This window comes from Mixophyes fleayi, chromosome 5 (genome assembly GCF_038048845.1).
Source record: "Mixophyes fleayi isolate aMixFle1 chromosome 5, aMixFle1.hap1, whole genome shotgun sequence".
Classification (NCBI taxonomy): Eukaryota; Metazoa; Chordata; class Amphibia; order Anura; family Limnodynastidae; genus Mixophyes; species Mixophyes fleayi.
Window position 1 is genome coordinate 157,826,329 of NC_134406.1, and position 17,304 is coordinate 157,843,632.

Genomic DNA, 17,304 nt, shown 5'->3' on the forward strand with positions numbered 1-17,304 from the left:
ATATATTTCAGAGGATTTCCACACAAAAAAATAAGTATTGAGCACTTTTTTGTCACTTACATGTAATTTTATAGGGCAAAACACTAATAGCGTGGAATCTCATACCTTATATATTATGTTTTGGGAATTTTATGTGGGATTCCATTTGAGACAGAAGCAGCAATAAGTTTGAGTGCTGTCAACAACCTATAAAACCACCTTTTCTTATTATACAGACCACAAACATTATTTTAGCTCTAAGTGCACCAAGGATCTGGAGCTGAGAGCTGAGTCTAAACAATAATTTAAAAGTGAATATGACAGTGAAATCTATTTTCCCCTGTAGAGGCTTCTGTTCTCTGGTATTTGATTGATGCACGTAAGTAGTATCTTTTGTGATGTTACTGAAACGGGATTTTAACCTGTTAAAGTTTTTTGACAAGTTTACTTGACATCTGACTAGCAATGCCAGAACTGAGATTTGACAGTACACCATTCATATGTTAACATTAGTTTTTACACTGAAACATAACCATATAATGGACATGGCTAATAGGCTATCCTAACATTTGCTTATTTCATTGTATTATGTTAGTTAGAAAACGTCTTTAATTTCACTTACTTCATAAGTCTATTCAGGCATGTGCACTTTATTCCTATTTTTGAATTTTACAGTGTAGCCTATTTTCAAAATGTTTTCATAGTTTGTAATTAGTGTTATAGGTTGGTTATGTTTGCTCATCATTGTAAGTTACCTTACTTGCTACATATCTATGATGAGATGTAAGCAAGCTACTATTAAACCTGAGAGTGTCTTCTAGGGACTTACCAATAATAATAACTGACTTCTGTTAACACCATGATTTGTTTATATTTCTTGAATGTTTTGCTAACAGTATGTAAGTTAGATCTGTCAAGGATTTCTCTTTACAAATGTATTTAAGCTATCGCACCCACCCTTATCTCTGAACTGGGAAAATCAGGGACGTTGTATTACACATTAACTTCAGTGTTCACTCCCAACTGTGAGTTCTTTTTTCCTTTAACATTAGTATTTTCCCATGGAATTGAGCTCTAGCTATATGGTCTTCCACATCGCTGTAGGTGTACTAGTCCACCGAAACTTCCTTAACTCCCTCAGATTCCTTCCCCTTTTTTACCGCTCCCTAAATCAAATAGCTAATGAGGATATTGATTTCTCTCCTCATTGGAATTACATTTAAAAAGTCAAAGGGTTGAACACCCCCTCAAAAGTGACACAAGCTGCACTTAACAATTCACAAAATGCATTGTAACATCATTCATCATTTTCTTGCAGATAACTCACTTTAAGAGTGATTGTCTTACCTTATTATCATCATAGAGGATTTCTCACCTCCTTCTACACCTCTCACTTTTGTAAACAAAATGACATGGGCAATTTACTAAGCAACTGACCCCAGAACTAAAATCAATGGACAATTTGTCTTTTAAGTATCTTCTGGATACATGGGAATCTTTTGTCTGAAGGACTGAAGTAAGGACTCCTATGGCAAGGAGCAGTGTAGAGGTCAGTGAGGAATGACCATAGTGTAGGTCACAGAAGTTTGTAGGCAGTGCAAAGGTCAGAGAGCTGAGAGTGTAACCAGGGATAGCTGAGGACATGCTCAAGAAACACAGTTGAATATTGTAATAATCTAGCAGTTTGTTCAATTGACTACCAGATTTATAAACAGCCAAAATGCAGCATGGTCCAGGCCAAGTAATCTAGAATAAGAGCTGGGATAAACAGCGACAGGCATGGTGTATGGTGTTATAATCCCTTAATCTAATCCATACCTTAACTGCACTTTTTAGCCATGATGTTAGAAAGGAAGTATTAGTGATGGAACTATAATATCTCCTTGGAAATGTACTTCAGGGGTTAAATTCCACTTCCACAGGGAACACTCAGGAGTTGAGAGAATTAAGCTACTATTGTTATTTCTGTTTGCTCCCTATTGTCCACTAGTGAGCTCTACAGGCAACCAGGATCAGGACCCAGCAGGGGTCACCTGAGGGAAGACACCTGGGGAGGTAGGGGAGGGGGCTGAATAATGTGAGAAGCCCACCAAACGAGACCTTTGGCAACTCCCCTGAGCAAGCAGTTCCCAAGGTGAGATTAAGAGGTGATAAAAGAGGCTACCCAGGGAGCTGGACATGGATGTGACTGACTTTGGTCAAGAGGTGATGCTCTGCCAGAGATGTGCTGTGGAACCTATCTCACTGGATTTATTTGAACTGATTTCTTCACATGCTGGACCTGCTATCATTAAGGGGCCTTGCTGTATTTAATTCTGTTTATTTTTCCTCTAATACCGCGTCTGAGTGATTTGGGAACCACGTAGCTTCACAAACAGCTTCTGCTTTTTCTTATCAGACAGAATCGCTGTTAACAAGTCCAGGATTCAAGACCCATGTAGTCTGTCTGCATTTTTACTCCCAGATATACAGCATCCACCATCAAACCTTATTCCACGGATCTGTATCTGAATTGCAGCCCCAAATGGGTGGATCCTGTCAGGTAATGACTTTAACATTATATTGCCCCAATTGCTTTATAGATCTGTCTCTAAACTCTGTAACTCAGTGCCAGATAAAATGGGGCGGAGCACACAAAGCCATGTTGCAGGTCCCCTTCTCTCATGGCACCACCCACCGACCATTTCCCCCAGATTTGGCCATAGGTCTTACTGGGACTTTTCTGTCTGATGTTTATTTTCTTTTTTTCACTGCAACAACAGGTACACTGGTTTCTTCAGAGTGACTGATATCATCCTGGTTTGCCTGCCCCTCTGAGCTGGTGTCATTCTCTAAGCACTTGCGGAAAAGTATATACACAAGGTCTGACCAAGCCATAGGTTCTGCTGCTATTGGTATTGAGGAATAGGATAACTTGCCTGTTGTGTTACTGCTCATCTTTTTATTTATATTATACTTTATTGCTTAGTTTAATATCCATTTTAGTGGCTGTGTATGATATTCTTTTAAAGGTGGCTAAAACAATACAATTTGAAGTAAATATGCCTACACATTTTATCAATATATTAGTATTTCTATTTCAGCAGTGTTTAGAAAAAAGATTGGAATGTTAGTAAGGGTATCTGTATTAATTTTGCATAATTTTTTTTATTAGTGCTTTCCTATTATTTATTTTATTGTTATGAGTATCAATTATGTATGATTTTGTAAATATATATATATATATATATATATATATATGTGTGTGTGTGTATTCAGAAAGTATTCAAGAAACACACTGACAGCAGTAATTTGTGAGCAGAACCAATATTTATAAGACTGCAGCACATCGGTTCACTAGAAATTGTTGAATCACTGACGCATATGACAAACTTGGTTCAACTGGTAAGATTATACTCCACATTATCTCTATTAAACATTTGATTGCTATGATTGTGAAAAATAATCAGAGAAACTAGCTGGAAATTATTTTATATATCTCTGATGAATTACAGAAATATTGTTAATAATAAAATGTTTCCTACAATGATATAAACTTTAAATGAAAACTCCATGTTTGGTTAAGTTCCAAATCTACCCCAGCCCATCTCCGTCTCCCAGTTATCCCAACTTAAGGATAAGCATAAAGGGTGCCCCCAGTTAAAATTGTGGTCAGGTTTATTTATGTTCAGAGGGTAAGGAACCCACAATTGGACATCCAGATTGGCTTGGGGTCTGTGCCGATCAGCTTAAAGTGTTCTTCCCCAAGAACACAGTGTCACTCACCGGACTGTGAGTGCCATTTCTCCCGTGTTCAGGAACCGTGGCCGTCCGCCATCCTGAGGGTCTGTGCATGTGCAGCCCTTATGAAACCTTCAGTACCTGTTGCTTTTAATTCATTGGATGATCAGGCAACCCTCCCTATTTAAACCACCTGTGATCATTACCTGGTTTCCTGATCTTGGAGTCTCATTCCCCATGAGCCTCTGAAGGTGTTCCTGTGTTTCCTCGTGTATTCAGCTCCAGCTGATTCCTGTCTACTACGTTTGTGGTTTCCAGACCACTTCAACTCTCCTGTGTTCATCGTGCCTGCACTTAGCTGATTCCTATCTGCTACTGCTGCCGGATTCCAGTCCGCCTCAACTCTCCTGTGTTCATTGTGTCTGCACTCAGCTGATTCCTATCTGCTACTACTGCCGGATTCCTGTCCGCCTCAACTCTCCTGTGTTCAGCGTGTCTGTTCTCCGCTGCCTCCGTTACTTCTGCCGGACTCCAGACCACCTCTACTCTCCCGTGTTCAGCGTCCCTGCTCTACGCTGCCTCCGTTACTACTGCCGGATTCCAGACCGTCTCTACTCTCCTGTGTTCAGCGTGTCTGCTCTCCGCTGCCTCCGTTACTTCTGCCGGATTCCAGACCACCTCTACTCTCCCGTGTTCAGCGTGCCTTCCATCGGCTGCCTCCGCTACTACTGCCGGATACCAGACAGCCTCAACTCTCCCGTGTTCATCATGTTTCCAGTTTTACTTACTACTGCTTACTGAGTATTGCTCCGTTGATTACCGTTTACCTTCCGTGCGCTGCACCAACCTGATTATCGCTTCCATCCTCCAGTGGTCTCTCCTCCTGCCGGCGTTCAGCCGTTCAGGTATCCCTGCACGTCTCCTTGACAGCCTGCTCTCCTGAACCGCGGTATGCATACTTTCCATTGACTTTGCTATTGTATTGCATATCTGTCTGGACTGTGTTGTGTTCATCTCCGGAGTCTTCCATCTACTGAAGCTATTGTTACTATTGACTTTGTTTCCTATTACCTGGATCTCTATAGTGACTTTGTATAATTCAAAGCAGCGCTTGTCAGTTATTATTGCATTTTGGTTATCATCGTGGGATCAAGTTCCGTGTGCCCCATGTATCCTCTGCATTCCATTCATCTCCTCGTGTCCCTCCTCACATATATATAGCAGTATAACTTGCTGCACGCAGACCACTGACTCCTGTTTCCCATTGACACCAGTTTCAAGTATCCTCTCACATAAGCAGTGGTACAACTTGCTGTACGCAGACCACTGACTTCCCCGTTACCTACTTGCACCTGGAATCCATTCCTTCACTATAGACAGTGGTACAACTTGCTATACGCAGACCACTGACTTCCACTACCTCCTCTATACTCCTGGACATTCCTCCTCACTATAGCAGTGGTACAACTAGCTGTACGCAGACCACTGACTCTCCTCACGTTTACTTGTCCATCTGGTTCCTCGTGTACATATCTCTAGTCATTACCAGTTGCTGCTAGTCATAGACTTTCCCTGAGCATTCTCTCACCATCTGCTAATTCTCCTGTTCCGTTGTCATCCTGCTACCAGAGGACCATAGTACTAGCTATATTACTCTGGTAAGAACATCATCTGGTGATATCCTGGGCAAAGACTCCTAGTGCCCGTGACACACAGTGTGTTTTTCAGTTAATAAACTCCTCTTTATTTTCCACAGTTATATGTTGTGTCCATTATTTTTAGCAGTATATAAAACATACTCTAAGTGTATTTCAATGCCAAATGTATAGTATAAATTAGCCAATACTTGTATTATAAATCATTTTTATTTCAGAAAGTACAAAAATATAATTTTACAAATATAAAAATAGAATGAACAAACAGTTCAACCAAATGAATAACACTTAGAATATTTGCATTTAAATAATAATAATAATAATAATAATAATAATAATAATACATTTAGTTTTTGGTTTATTGTTTTTACATAACTATCTGCCTAGTCTATATTTTACATTTCTAGATAAATGGTGATAAAAAATGATACAATTTGCTAAAGGCACAAAACAGAATTTCAGTATATTTCCTAACTGTACAGTACACTAAAAGTACAATTCTTTTAACAACAGATCACTGTCAATTTATTGTTTTATCATTTAATTAGGGTAGGAAAATAGTTTTTAAAATATGTACTATAAGCAACTGTGTAGAATGTAAATCATTCACAGCAATCTCATTTATAAAAAAAAATATTATATTACACAATGTTTATTAGTCAGCTTCATTTCCACCATACATATCTGCCAATTTTTTAAAACGAGGCCCCCAATCATTAAGATAATGATAATCATGATTTTCATCAACTGCAAGTGATTCCAATGAGCTTAGTGACTCAGCAATTGAATCATTACCTTCATAAGCATAAGTTGCAAGTGAGTCATATGGAGGAGCAGTTGTATCTGCATCATTTTCTTTTATTCTTCTTTGAATAAAATCTTGAACATCAACATTTTCCCATAGAGGAACTGCTTTTTGTATGTGAAATATAGTGTCAGGGATGATGTCTCTTCTATATTTATTATCATCTCTGGCCTCAGGATTTCTTAGTGCACCAATATCAAAAGCTTGTGTATCCTCTTCTCCTCCACCTTCATCATTATAGGTCACAACATTATCTCTTACATTATCTTTTGATACAATTAATGGATCTTTTTTCTTTTGTCTCTTTAAAGCTGCAAAGAGGACCACTAGTGCTGAAAGATATAAATTAGAACAAAAAATTAGTGTGTCAATTCAAGTTATTGATTATAATTTGCTTACATGTTTGTCTTAATATTGATTTATTGATTTTGCCAAGATGTGAATCCCACAACTGGGGTGTTTACATAGATACTCAGCATTTAGAGGTTGCAGTTGTATTTATTAAGGTATACCTATCATCTCAATAATTGAGACACTTGTAAATTATGCTCCAAACATACAATCTTTCTATATGCAACTGGAAAATTCTGAGAACACATCAAGAAGTTGGAACTGAATAAAGCAGAGCATAAAGGGAATACTACTGTAAAGATTAGATGATTTGAAAATACAGAAGATGTGAACTTTCATATACTCTTAACGTACATCAAGGCTCAATTACAAAGCACAAAAAATGGAGAACACCACAGCTTCTTTAATTGCACTATTATGCCACATTTCAAGAGCATTTCATGTTGCAGACCCACTCTTTGGAAACACCCCCTAAAATAGGGATGCCTCTACATTTACATTTACATTTACTTGATTTGCAAAAAATGTGGAAAATGTGTAAATTGTTGTATTTATAACTTCATGAATCTTCTCTCTGATAAACTTTTGACCAGTAAAAATGGCATTACTAAGTCCAAACTACTTCTACTTTAGGACCACCCCCTTTATTAATTTAAGATTTTGTGTTTTTCTTTAAAATATTGCTTGGCTTAGTCTTATTGATACCGCTTTCATACTGCCGTCCCGACAATATCCAGGGTATGTGAACCCGGGATATTGCCAGGGGACAGAGGCTCCCACGGAGAGAAACTCCCGGGTAGACCCTGTTCATACTGAACACGGGTCTGTCCAGGTCTCCATGGCAACATCACAAAAGGAGATCTGATTGGCTCCTCTTGTGATGTGTTTTTTTTTTAACTTTATATTTGTGTTTGGTGAGACCCAGGTCAAAAAACCCGGGTCTCACCATTCATAGTGCTGGCGGCCCGGGTCGGACCTGGGAATTACCCCACCAAAAGTCCTGAGTCTAAATCCTGGGTGTACAGACCCAGGATTTTTCTCTAACACCATTCATACTGCGCCTAAACCCTGGCAAAAACCCGGGTTTTTCATGCAGTATATGTTAAATTAGTCTTGAGAGTGAGGAGACATCAGAACTGTCTTTATTACATGTATCAGATTTGAGATTTGTGTCTTTGAAACTTTCTACCAAAGTGTCACCGGAGGTGAAAAATAACACCTCTGAGCAGAGAACAAAAAAATATATATCAATGGAAACACAACCCTACATGCCCCCATTTCCATAAATAGGCTCAAAAATAAACAAAGTAAAAAATGTTATGTTCTTTCATTGTATGTTCTAAATTGGTGTTATTCAGGTATTTTGTTCTTGTTAGTGATTACAGACACAAAATGCCTCTACAAGACAGCTGAACAATAGTTTGTGATTAAATCTTAAGTTCTGTTCACTTATGCTTAGACATAATGCATGTCAGGTGATACCATGTACAAAAATCATTGACATTTGTGATAAAAAAGTTACCTAATTGTTGCATTGTTATCATAGAAAGTAGTGACAAAACATTGAGACTGAAATATTTAAAAATTTATATTTTAAATGTCTCAAACTATGTATTTATTATACCACATACTGATTTTAGTTCCATGTTATAGTTAATTCATACCCAACTTTTCCTATTCATTATTTGAGAAAAAGAATCATCGTCTCGTATTTATCCAAATGTTCTTCTCTCTCTCTCTCTCTCTCTCTCTGTCTCTCTCTCTCTCTCTCTCTCTCTCTCTCTCTCTCTCTATATATATATATATATATATATATATCATCATCATCATCATCATTTATTTATATAGCGCCAACATATTCCGTAGCGCTTTACAATTGGGGACAAACGTAATAAACTAATAAACAAACTGGGTAAAACAGACAAAGAGGTGAGAAGGCCCTGCTCGCAAGCTTACAATCTATGGGACAATGGGAGATTGACACATGAGGTTAAGTATACATTTTGCATCTTGGCCCAGCCAGACTGCAAAGGTAGGGTGACTCATAAGCTAAATGATCCTGTCACACAACAATGTTATTCCGGGGGTAGTTGTCTTGTGTGAAATTGTGTAACAGGCTAAAGGTAGTGAGGTTAAGATGGTGGTTGAGGAATATTATAAGCTTGTCTGAATAGGTAGGTTTTCAGAGAACGCTTGAAAGTTTGTAGAACAGAGGAGAGTCTTATTGTGCGAGGGAGAGAGTTCCATAGAGTGGGTGCAGCCCGAAAAAAGTCCTGTAACCGGGAATGGGAGGATGTAATGAGGGTGGATGAGAGACGCAGATCTTTTGCAGAACGGAGTTGCCGAGTTGGGAGATATTTTGAGACAAGAGAGGAGATGTATGTTGGTGCAGCTTTGTTGATGGCCTTGTAGGTTAGTAAAAGTATTTTATATTGGATTCGGTAGAAGACAGGCAGCCAGTGTAGAGACATACAGAGTGATTCAACAGAGGAATAGCTATTTGCAAGGAAAATCAGTCTTGCCGAAGCATGTAAAATAGATTTTAGGGGTTTGAGTCTGTTTTTGGGAAGACCAGTAAGGAGGGAATTGCAATAGTCAATGCGGGAGATGATTAGTGCATGAATTAAGGTTTTAGCAGTGTCTTGTGTGAGATATGTGCGGATTCTGGAAATGTTCTTTAGATGTATGTAACATGATTTAGATATAGAGTCAATGTGGGGAACAAAGGATAGGCGTGAATCAAGGATTACACCTAGGCAGCGAGCTTGTGGGGTGGGATTTATGGTCATGTTATCAACAGAGATAGAAATGTCAGGTATGCTCTTGTTGGCGGGTGGGAATATTATTAACTCTGTTTTAGAAAGATTAAGTTTGAGTTGTATATATATACATACACACATTTCTAGAATTCGAAGAAGAAAAAAGCTTTATTAATCAACTCATTAAAATATCTGCTAAAACAGCAGATAAATAGTTGGAAACTTAGGCAGTTGGAAAAATAAGGAAAATAGTCTGATGGAAGGAAGATGAATACGTTAATAGATAAGTAATAACAACTCAACATATATAGATGCTGGGGTGACAGATGTGGTGATGTGCCTGGATTATATGATAGTAATATGAAAATTATTTGAAAAGTCATGAATTCACACAAAGTAAAAATAGTTACAGAGAAGTTTAAAGATATGGAATGGTTATAATTCCCACTACTCGAATGTTTACAAGGAAATACCTCTTATAAACAATGATACTGTTCCGGTTGTAATGAATCATCATCAACACCATTATCTGCTTTGTGCTTTTATATGTCATACCCTCTTGAAAAAGGTCAACAAGCTTCAGTTAAACCCAGTTCAAACACTTTCAATTAAATGTAATTTTGCCATATTTAGCATAAATCCATAAATGCATTTTATTTTATTGATTTAATATATAAATGACAATAAATGTAAACTACAGAAAGACTTTAGAAAATGTATATGAACGTATCAGAAAATTAATACTCATAGTGAAAGGTTAATTAATAGTTAAATTATTTTTAATAGCAATTTTTTCTATGCAGTCTGTACTGCCATAATTAACCGAAGACAGATTTTCAGACTGTTGTCCCTGTCAATGTCCTTGTTATTTAGTAATTCCCAGTACTGAAGCATTTACTTTTGCAGTTGATTGTAGCCCTTGTAATCTGTTCTTGTCCTGCATGCTGTATAACTTTAAATATTTTAAAGATATGTATTCATGTTTAGTAAAACAGTTATTATGATCATGATGACAGGTCATCTTAGTTAAGAGTAATGTGTTGCTATATGTCTGCATAGGGTGATGGAGCTAGTACTATGAAAAGGAAGCACAATGGTGTTACCTTCTGTATGTGTAACCTATGTAAAAATAGTTGTTTGTACATGATTGGATATTTTGGAAGTTGTGAGTTCAGATGTTGTGCTGAGATTTCAGTCATATTTAGATGTCATATTTAGATGTCTTGTTAAATTATGATTAAAAAAATATTTATTTCTTAGAATATGGTGTTATATTTTGTTACTCCAATTATTATTATTATTATTATTATTATTTTTATTATTATTATTCACAGATTTGTAAGACGCCACAGTGCTCAGCAGCACCGTTCAGTAGAAAAAACAGTACAAACATAAAACAGGGACATACAAGTCAGAAAAAATAAATGCAGACATGAAAACAAAGGGTATGCAGGACCCTGCTCATTTGAGAGCTTACATTCTAAGCAGAAGAGGTAGCTCTAAGAGAGCGGAAGGGTGAGTATTTTGATATGAGATTTGAGGGTGGTGTTGTTGAGGGCTTTGTAGGTAAGGGTGAGTAATTTGAATAGCATTCTGGAAGAAACAGGCAGCCAGAGTAAGTATTTGCAAAGTGGGGCAGCAGATGTGGAGCTGAGAGAGAAAGATCAGTTTTGCAGCAGCAAGCAGCATTTAAGATGTATTGAAGTGTGGATATATGGGTGTGGGGAATGCCAGATAGCAGGAAGTTGCAGTAGTCAAAGCGAGAGATGATGAGAGAATGGAAAGAGTTTTGTTGAGAAAAAATGGCCATATTCTGGCAATGTTTTATGGTGGAGTAGACAGTACTGGGAGAGAGTCTGGAAGTTAGTAATAAAGCAGAGGGCAGATTAAAGTGTAACACCAAGGCATTGGGCTTGGGAGACTGAGGAAATTGTGTTGTTAATGACACTGAGGGAGATTTGAGGGAAGATGGTGACTCTGGCAGGAGGCAAGATAATAAGCTCTGTTTTGGACATGTTAAGCTTTAGGTACATTGGGAGTTCCATATGGCGATAGCTGAAAGATTGTTGGTTATTTGAGATAGTACAGAAGTGGAGAGATCAGGGGAATAGATATATATATATATATATATATATATATATATATATATATATATATATATATATATATATATATGGGTATCATCAGCATAGAGGTTATACTGGAGAACTGAATGAGCAAATTAGTTAATCTTTCTCACATCTCCTTTACATTTAACACTATATTGTGTAGTAACCTCTTACATGAACTTGCAAAATAATAACTAACCATGGACTTTGCTGTCCTGAAAATTCCAATAACTAAATGATCTGCGGACCTTCATATACATAATTATTCAATAAAAATTCTTTAACTGCTGCAAGTCCTTCTTTATTTGGTATAATCTACATACACCTACCTGTAGTGGTAAAAGTGGTAAGTTTTGTAGTTTTACGAAAAATGAAATTGATGGGATGGTCTGGCAAACACACGCTGAACTGACAGCATGAATCATATTGAATGCAGATGTAAGGTATGCTGGTTAGTTTGCCCACTATATAAGTTGGATCTGTTTGTTCAGCATTCACATGATGTCCCTGAGGAAAGTTGTGCAAACTGGAATGTTGGAATGGATTAAACACCCATTGTTACTACATTTGGCTGGTTAAAATCCTTGAGAGGCGCCTACCCTGGAATTTTAACTGGCATCTTCATATAAGAAGTACTGAGGAGGGCAACTGGGTAAAATACAACATTTTATCTAAAGTGCTCAGCTCCTGAATATATATATATATATATATATATATATATATATATACACATATTTATTTATATATATATATATATATATATATATATATATATATATATATATATATACACATATTTATTATATATATATATATATATATATATATATATATATATATATATATATATCTATCTGATGGCTGCCCATAATAGACATGGCCCACGCTGTTTAAAGTGAAGTTTCCCATAGTGGAGTGTGGGCCCAGTGATTCATAATAGACACATCAGTCCCCCTTAGTGGTGATCTTATTCCCAGACTACCTTGCAGAAACTATTGCTTCTACCACATGCTCAAAATGGCACTCCCCATTATTTAACCTGAGTGTTATATACTCTCAGTTATAACACCTCCTGATAAAGTCCCTGCTTGAGATGAAATGACATTTCAAATCTTGGACTTTGTGATCTTGTGGTCTATTAGACTTACCTGTAAATCCACCTGGGAAGTGATGTCTCTGGATTCAGTGCAAAGAAGCAGCAGTTAAAACCCCTATTCCAGCTACACCTGGACTGACATATTTGGATTCCAGATAAGTGCAATTTATTTCATATTTGTGAGTGCAATACTTTATGGATACTTTATGTATATTTAATAGAGATGCTCAGGCTTGGTTCCCCGAGAACCAAACACACCCAAACTTAGCAGATCCAGGCAGCGTCATAGGTAGAAAAGAAAGATTATGGGTAGTAGTGTTCTTCAAAGTCTCTAGTGACATTCAGGAGAGCTCCATTGCTCCATTGCTAATTGTCATTGCTGAAAAATTAGGGTTGGCAGTCTTGGTCTTCTAAATCGGCAGTCACATTGTACTGTGTTATACAGGTAACACACAAAGAGGAGAGCTCATAGAGGAGTCAAACATAATTAGCGGAATTGCTTTGTTTAATTTCCTACTTCAATTTCTCTTGCTGAGTTTCAAACAGTCCAATTAGGGGAATCACTTGACTCAAGCTAACAGTGTCTGCACTCTCTTCACAGGTGACTACTTTGAGTGGTTTCAGCACCTTGCACAATACGGAAAGTATATGCGCTGGACTAAAATACATTCCCCGAAAGACTATTCCTCTTGCAGCTGCTGCATTCTCCTACATGCTGTTGCAGAATTCCGAAAATGACCCTAAATATTTTGGGACACAGACAGCATCTCCTGCATGTCATTGTCATTTTTTAAAAAAAGTTCTGTACCACCAAGTTGATTGTGTGAGCAAAACAGGGAATGTGATGCAATTCCCCCGCTGTGATGCTCTAACAATATTGGTAGCTTTATTAGAAATCACATATCTTAAGGAGAGCCCAAGCAGGATAAGACATGTTGCAATGACATGCCTTAGTTTTTCAAACAGGTTGTCAGCGGTATTACCTCTGACCTACACTTTATCTCATCTCTGATAACCACCTTTCACTCCTGCCTTCAAAACTTCTTCCGTGCTGCTCTCCACTTATGGAATTCCCTACAATGCTCAATCAGACTTTTGCACAGCCTTCAAATCTTTAGATGCTCTTTGAAAACCCATCTCTTTTTTAGAGGTGACCTTATCCTCGATAACACTATTCACACTATTACACCCTCATAACTATCACCTGTGCCCTCTTCCCTTTAGATTGTAAGCTTTCTAATGAGCAGGGTCCTCCATATCATATGTTTTCATGTCTCCATTCATTTTGTCTGCTTTGTCTGTTCTTGTTTTACGTATGTCCTGTTTTATGTATGCCCTTGTCTTCTCTACTGTACGGCACTGTGGAGTACTGTGGTGCCTTACAAATCTACAATAATAATAATAATAAAAAAAAATGCCTCTTAGTGAAGCAGATGATACACAGAGTAGTCTGCCTCTGAAAAATGCGACGTTCTTGGGTACATGAAGCTGCTATTCTTGCTAGTGAAGGCGAATCATCAACCCAGTGGTCTGTCACAGTCATCTAAATCTTTAGTTTGCCCAGATCTGCTTGTCCACATATCTGTGGTTTAGTGTACAGTGGGTAGAATTGCATTTTGTAGCCCAATAATTACATTTTTATGAACCTTCTGGTAGAGGTGAGGAATTGCTTTTCTTGAAAAATGGTGTTGTGATGGTGCAGAATCTGGCAGCGGAGAGCTGTGCTGTCTGCAGAGCCTGGCGGCAGATGAGCGGGTGAAAGCGGCGACTTGAAACCTACAGAAGTTGGAGGTTCTCACCTGCCTGTCACTTGTGGAGATCGCTGGAATTGAGGAAGGCAGCGCTCTGATCGTCGGTGGAGTGTGGGATAGCTGAAGTGGATTTTCCCGCCATAGCGCGGGTCGCAGCGCCATCTTGGAGAGGAAAGTGGAAGGAAGGCAGACCTGCATATAGGTGTCTGGTGCTGGAGGAGTGGATCCGTGGAAGCTGCTGTGCTGGGGCTTTCTGAGTGGAAAAATTTAGATCTCCTCTCTGCGGATAACACAGGGAGCATCAAAATTGCCTGAGGGTCTCCATATCTAAACCATTGCTGTGAAGGTACTGTTTGATTTTTTATATAGATCACTTTATGCAGTACTGTAGTGGCCGCATCCCTCTTTACAATTTCTGGATTCAGCTGAGGCCTGAATGATCTGTTTCTGAGCACCTGCAGTGAGAGCGTTCTATATACAACCTTATATTACATCTGCTTCTGGCTATATAAAAGGTGTTACCATGGGGAAACACTCTACAAGTGTTACTGCTGCTAGTAAGCTGGAGAAGTATGCACGTTCCAACTCCTCTGTAGCATCGGGAGGAACTCCTGTACCTGAACCGCAGGTGTCTCAGTCCTCCAAAGATGCAGATGTGCCTGAAAAGAGGTTCTGAAAGCTATCGCTGCCTCTGAAAAGAAGGTAATGGATAAAATTGGAGAGGTACAGGTTGATTTGTCATTAATGCGGCAGGATTATCAGAAGATTCGAGAACGTGTCTCAGAGACAGGGGCCCGCATCTCCATACTAGAGGATACTACAATTCCCTTGCCACAGAAAGTTGCCGGTTTGGAGGCTCAGATGGTTTCGGTTAAACAGAAAATGTCAGACATGGAGGGCCACCTCAGACGCAGCAATGTTAGGCTGGTGGGTCTCCCTGAAAAGGCAAAGGGTGATTCTCCGGAGACATTCTTGGAGAATTGGATGATCCAGATATTCGGCAGAGGGGAGTTCACGGCCCAGTTTGCGGTGGAGAGGGCGCATCGAATCCCGAATGCCGCCTCCTGGTGCGTAGCCACGCACATTCATTGCTAAACTGTTACACTATAAGGATCGGGATGCTATTCTGCGACTGGCTCGGACCAAGGGCCCCCTATTGTATCAAAACCAAAGAGTGGCTGTATTTCCTGACTTTTCGGTGGATGTACAAAAGAGCAGAGCTCAGTTTATACAGGTGAAGCGTCGCCTTCGTGAGATGCAGTTGCCGTATGCTATGCTTTTCCCGGCTAGATTGCATGTGGTTGCAGATGGGACCACTCATTTCTTTGGATCTCCGTCAGAGGCGACTAAATGGTTGGATAGGAGAGCTCCTGGAGGTCCTCGTCCGGATTGAAGATACCTTTGGTGACGTATTGATCTCCTGGACTGAAATGATGCTGTTAGAAATTGTATGCCTCAGATAGTTAAAATGTTTGCGATACGCTCCGTGAACTGAGATGATGCTATTAAAGACTGTGTGCCTTTGATAGTTACTATGGTTGAAATCTGCTCCATTAATGTATATCACTTGATTTATGTTTATATATAACTGAAATGCTGTGATTAATATTGTAGGTATTTGGTTGCTTATGATAATGATAGTTATAAGGTGATATTATTTGAAACTGCTGTATCTTATGGTTGGTACTAATGGATGGGTTGGGTATGGAGGGTTAGAGGAGTACTAGGGGTGAATTTGTGGGCTGGGGAGCTTCCCTTGCTTAAAGGGTCACGGTCTCCCTCTCCTTTTTTCGGTGCATACGGGTATTTCAATAAGTGCGTGGAGATAGGTGTGTGCGCTGTTTAGGGGGATGTGGGATAGTTACAAGGGGATCCAGGTATGTCTAAGTTGGGGGTGGATATATGGGGAAGGGGGTTGTTTGAATAGGTTAGGGAGGGGTAGGTTTTTTCAATGCAGTGACAGGCGTGGTACTTTATCTTTATGCAAATACTTTCGGATGATGAGATTGACTATTTTGCTATATGCTAATGTGGTTGACTGGTGGCTGGGTGTCTGCCTGGGCTGGAGGGGGTTGACGTTTATGCGGAAATGTCTCATGTGTATTCCCTTGTGTTATGGCGACTGGGAAGATGAATAGGGGGTCTATTAAAATCCTGAATTGAAATGTTCGTGGTCTAAATGATAAAATTAAACGGTCTTTGGTCATATCCCAATTGAAAAAGTATGAGGCAGATGTTAAATGTTTAACTGAAACCCATTTAGTGGTAGGTAAAGTGTTGGCCCTTAAGAAACCGTGGGTTGGGTGGGCATATCATGCTACTCAAATGGGTCATTCTAGAGGGGTATCTCTCCTTATACGTAAGAAAGTAAATTTGATTTTGGAAATGGTGGAGTTGGACCCATTAGGTAGATATGTTTCTGTGAGGGGCATTTTTAATTCTAAGGGTATAAACTTACTGTTGGTTTATGTTCCCCCCCCCTTATAGTGGTGAGGTCCTAAAAAAGTGCAGTGATTTTATTTCTCTCTCTCCTGATACTCCAGTGATTTGCTGTGGGGATTTCAATAATGTGATGGATTCTAATGTTGATAGGTGGAGGGAGGTGGGAGATACTACACATGCCAAAAAATCGAAGTTTGCTGATTTGGTGGAAGAGATGGGTTTGGTGGATGTATGGCATCTGAGGCATCCGGTAGAGGTCTGTTTCTCCTGTTATTCCACTTCGTATAATGCTTTTTCTCGAATTGACTTAGGACTTGTATGAAAGGAGTTACTGCCGGCTGTCTCCGATGTTGCATATTTACCAAGGGGGATTTCAGATCATTCTCCATTGGTATTAACAGTTAAACTTAATGTTTCTCACGGTCAAGCATTTTGGAGGCTTAACCCCTTTTGGTTGACATTATTGCAGGATGGAAATACTTTAGAATCCCAATGGGAAGAGTACTTTGTTACCAATGTGGACACGGCAGCCCTGCCTCTCGTCTGGGATTCATTTAAGGCTTTTTTAAGAGGTTCCTTAATAAGAAGTATTAACTGTTTCAAAAGAGAGTCTAGGTTGAGAGGTGATAGATTGGAAA

General features: G+C 38.9%; 1 protein-coding gene across 1 annotated transcript in view; it reads right to left on the minus strand.

The window, feature by feature from the left end:
- Nucleotides 1-5,672: 5,672 nt before the first annotated feature.
- LOC142158710 (cadherin-9-like) overlaps nucleotides 5,673-17,304 on the minus strand; it is a 188,200-nt gene continuing 176,568 nt past the window's right edge. The window contains exon 12 of the mRNA XM_075212932.1: nucleotides 5,673-6,491. Coding sequence (XP_075069033.1) covers nucleotides 6,010-6,491 — 482 coding nt within the window. The 3' untranslated portion in view covers nucleotides 5,673-6,009. The remainder of the gene's footprint in view (nucleotides 6,492-17,304) is intronic.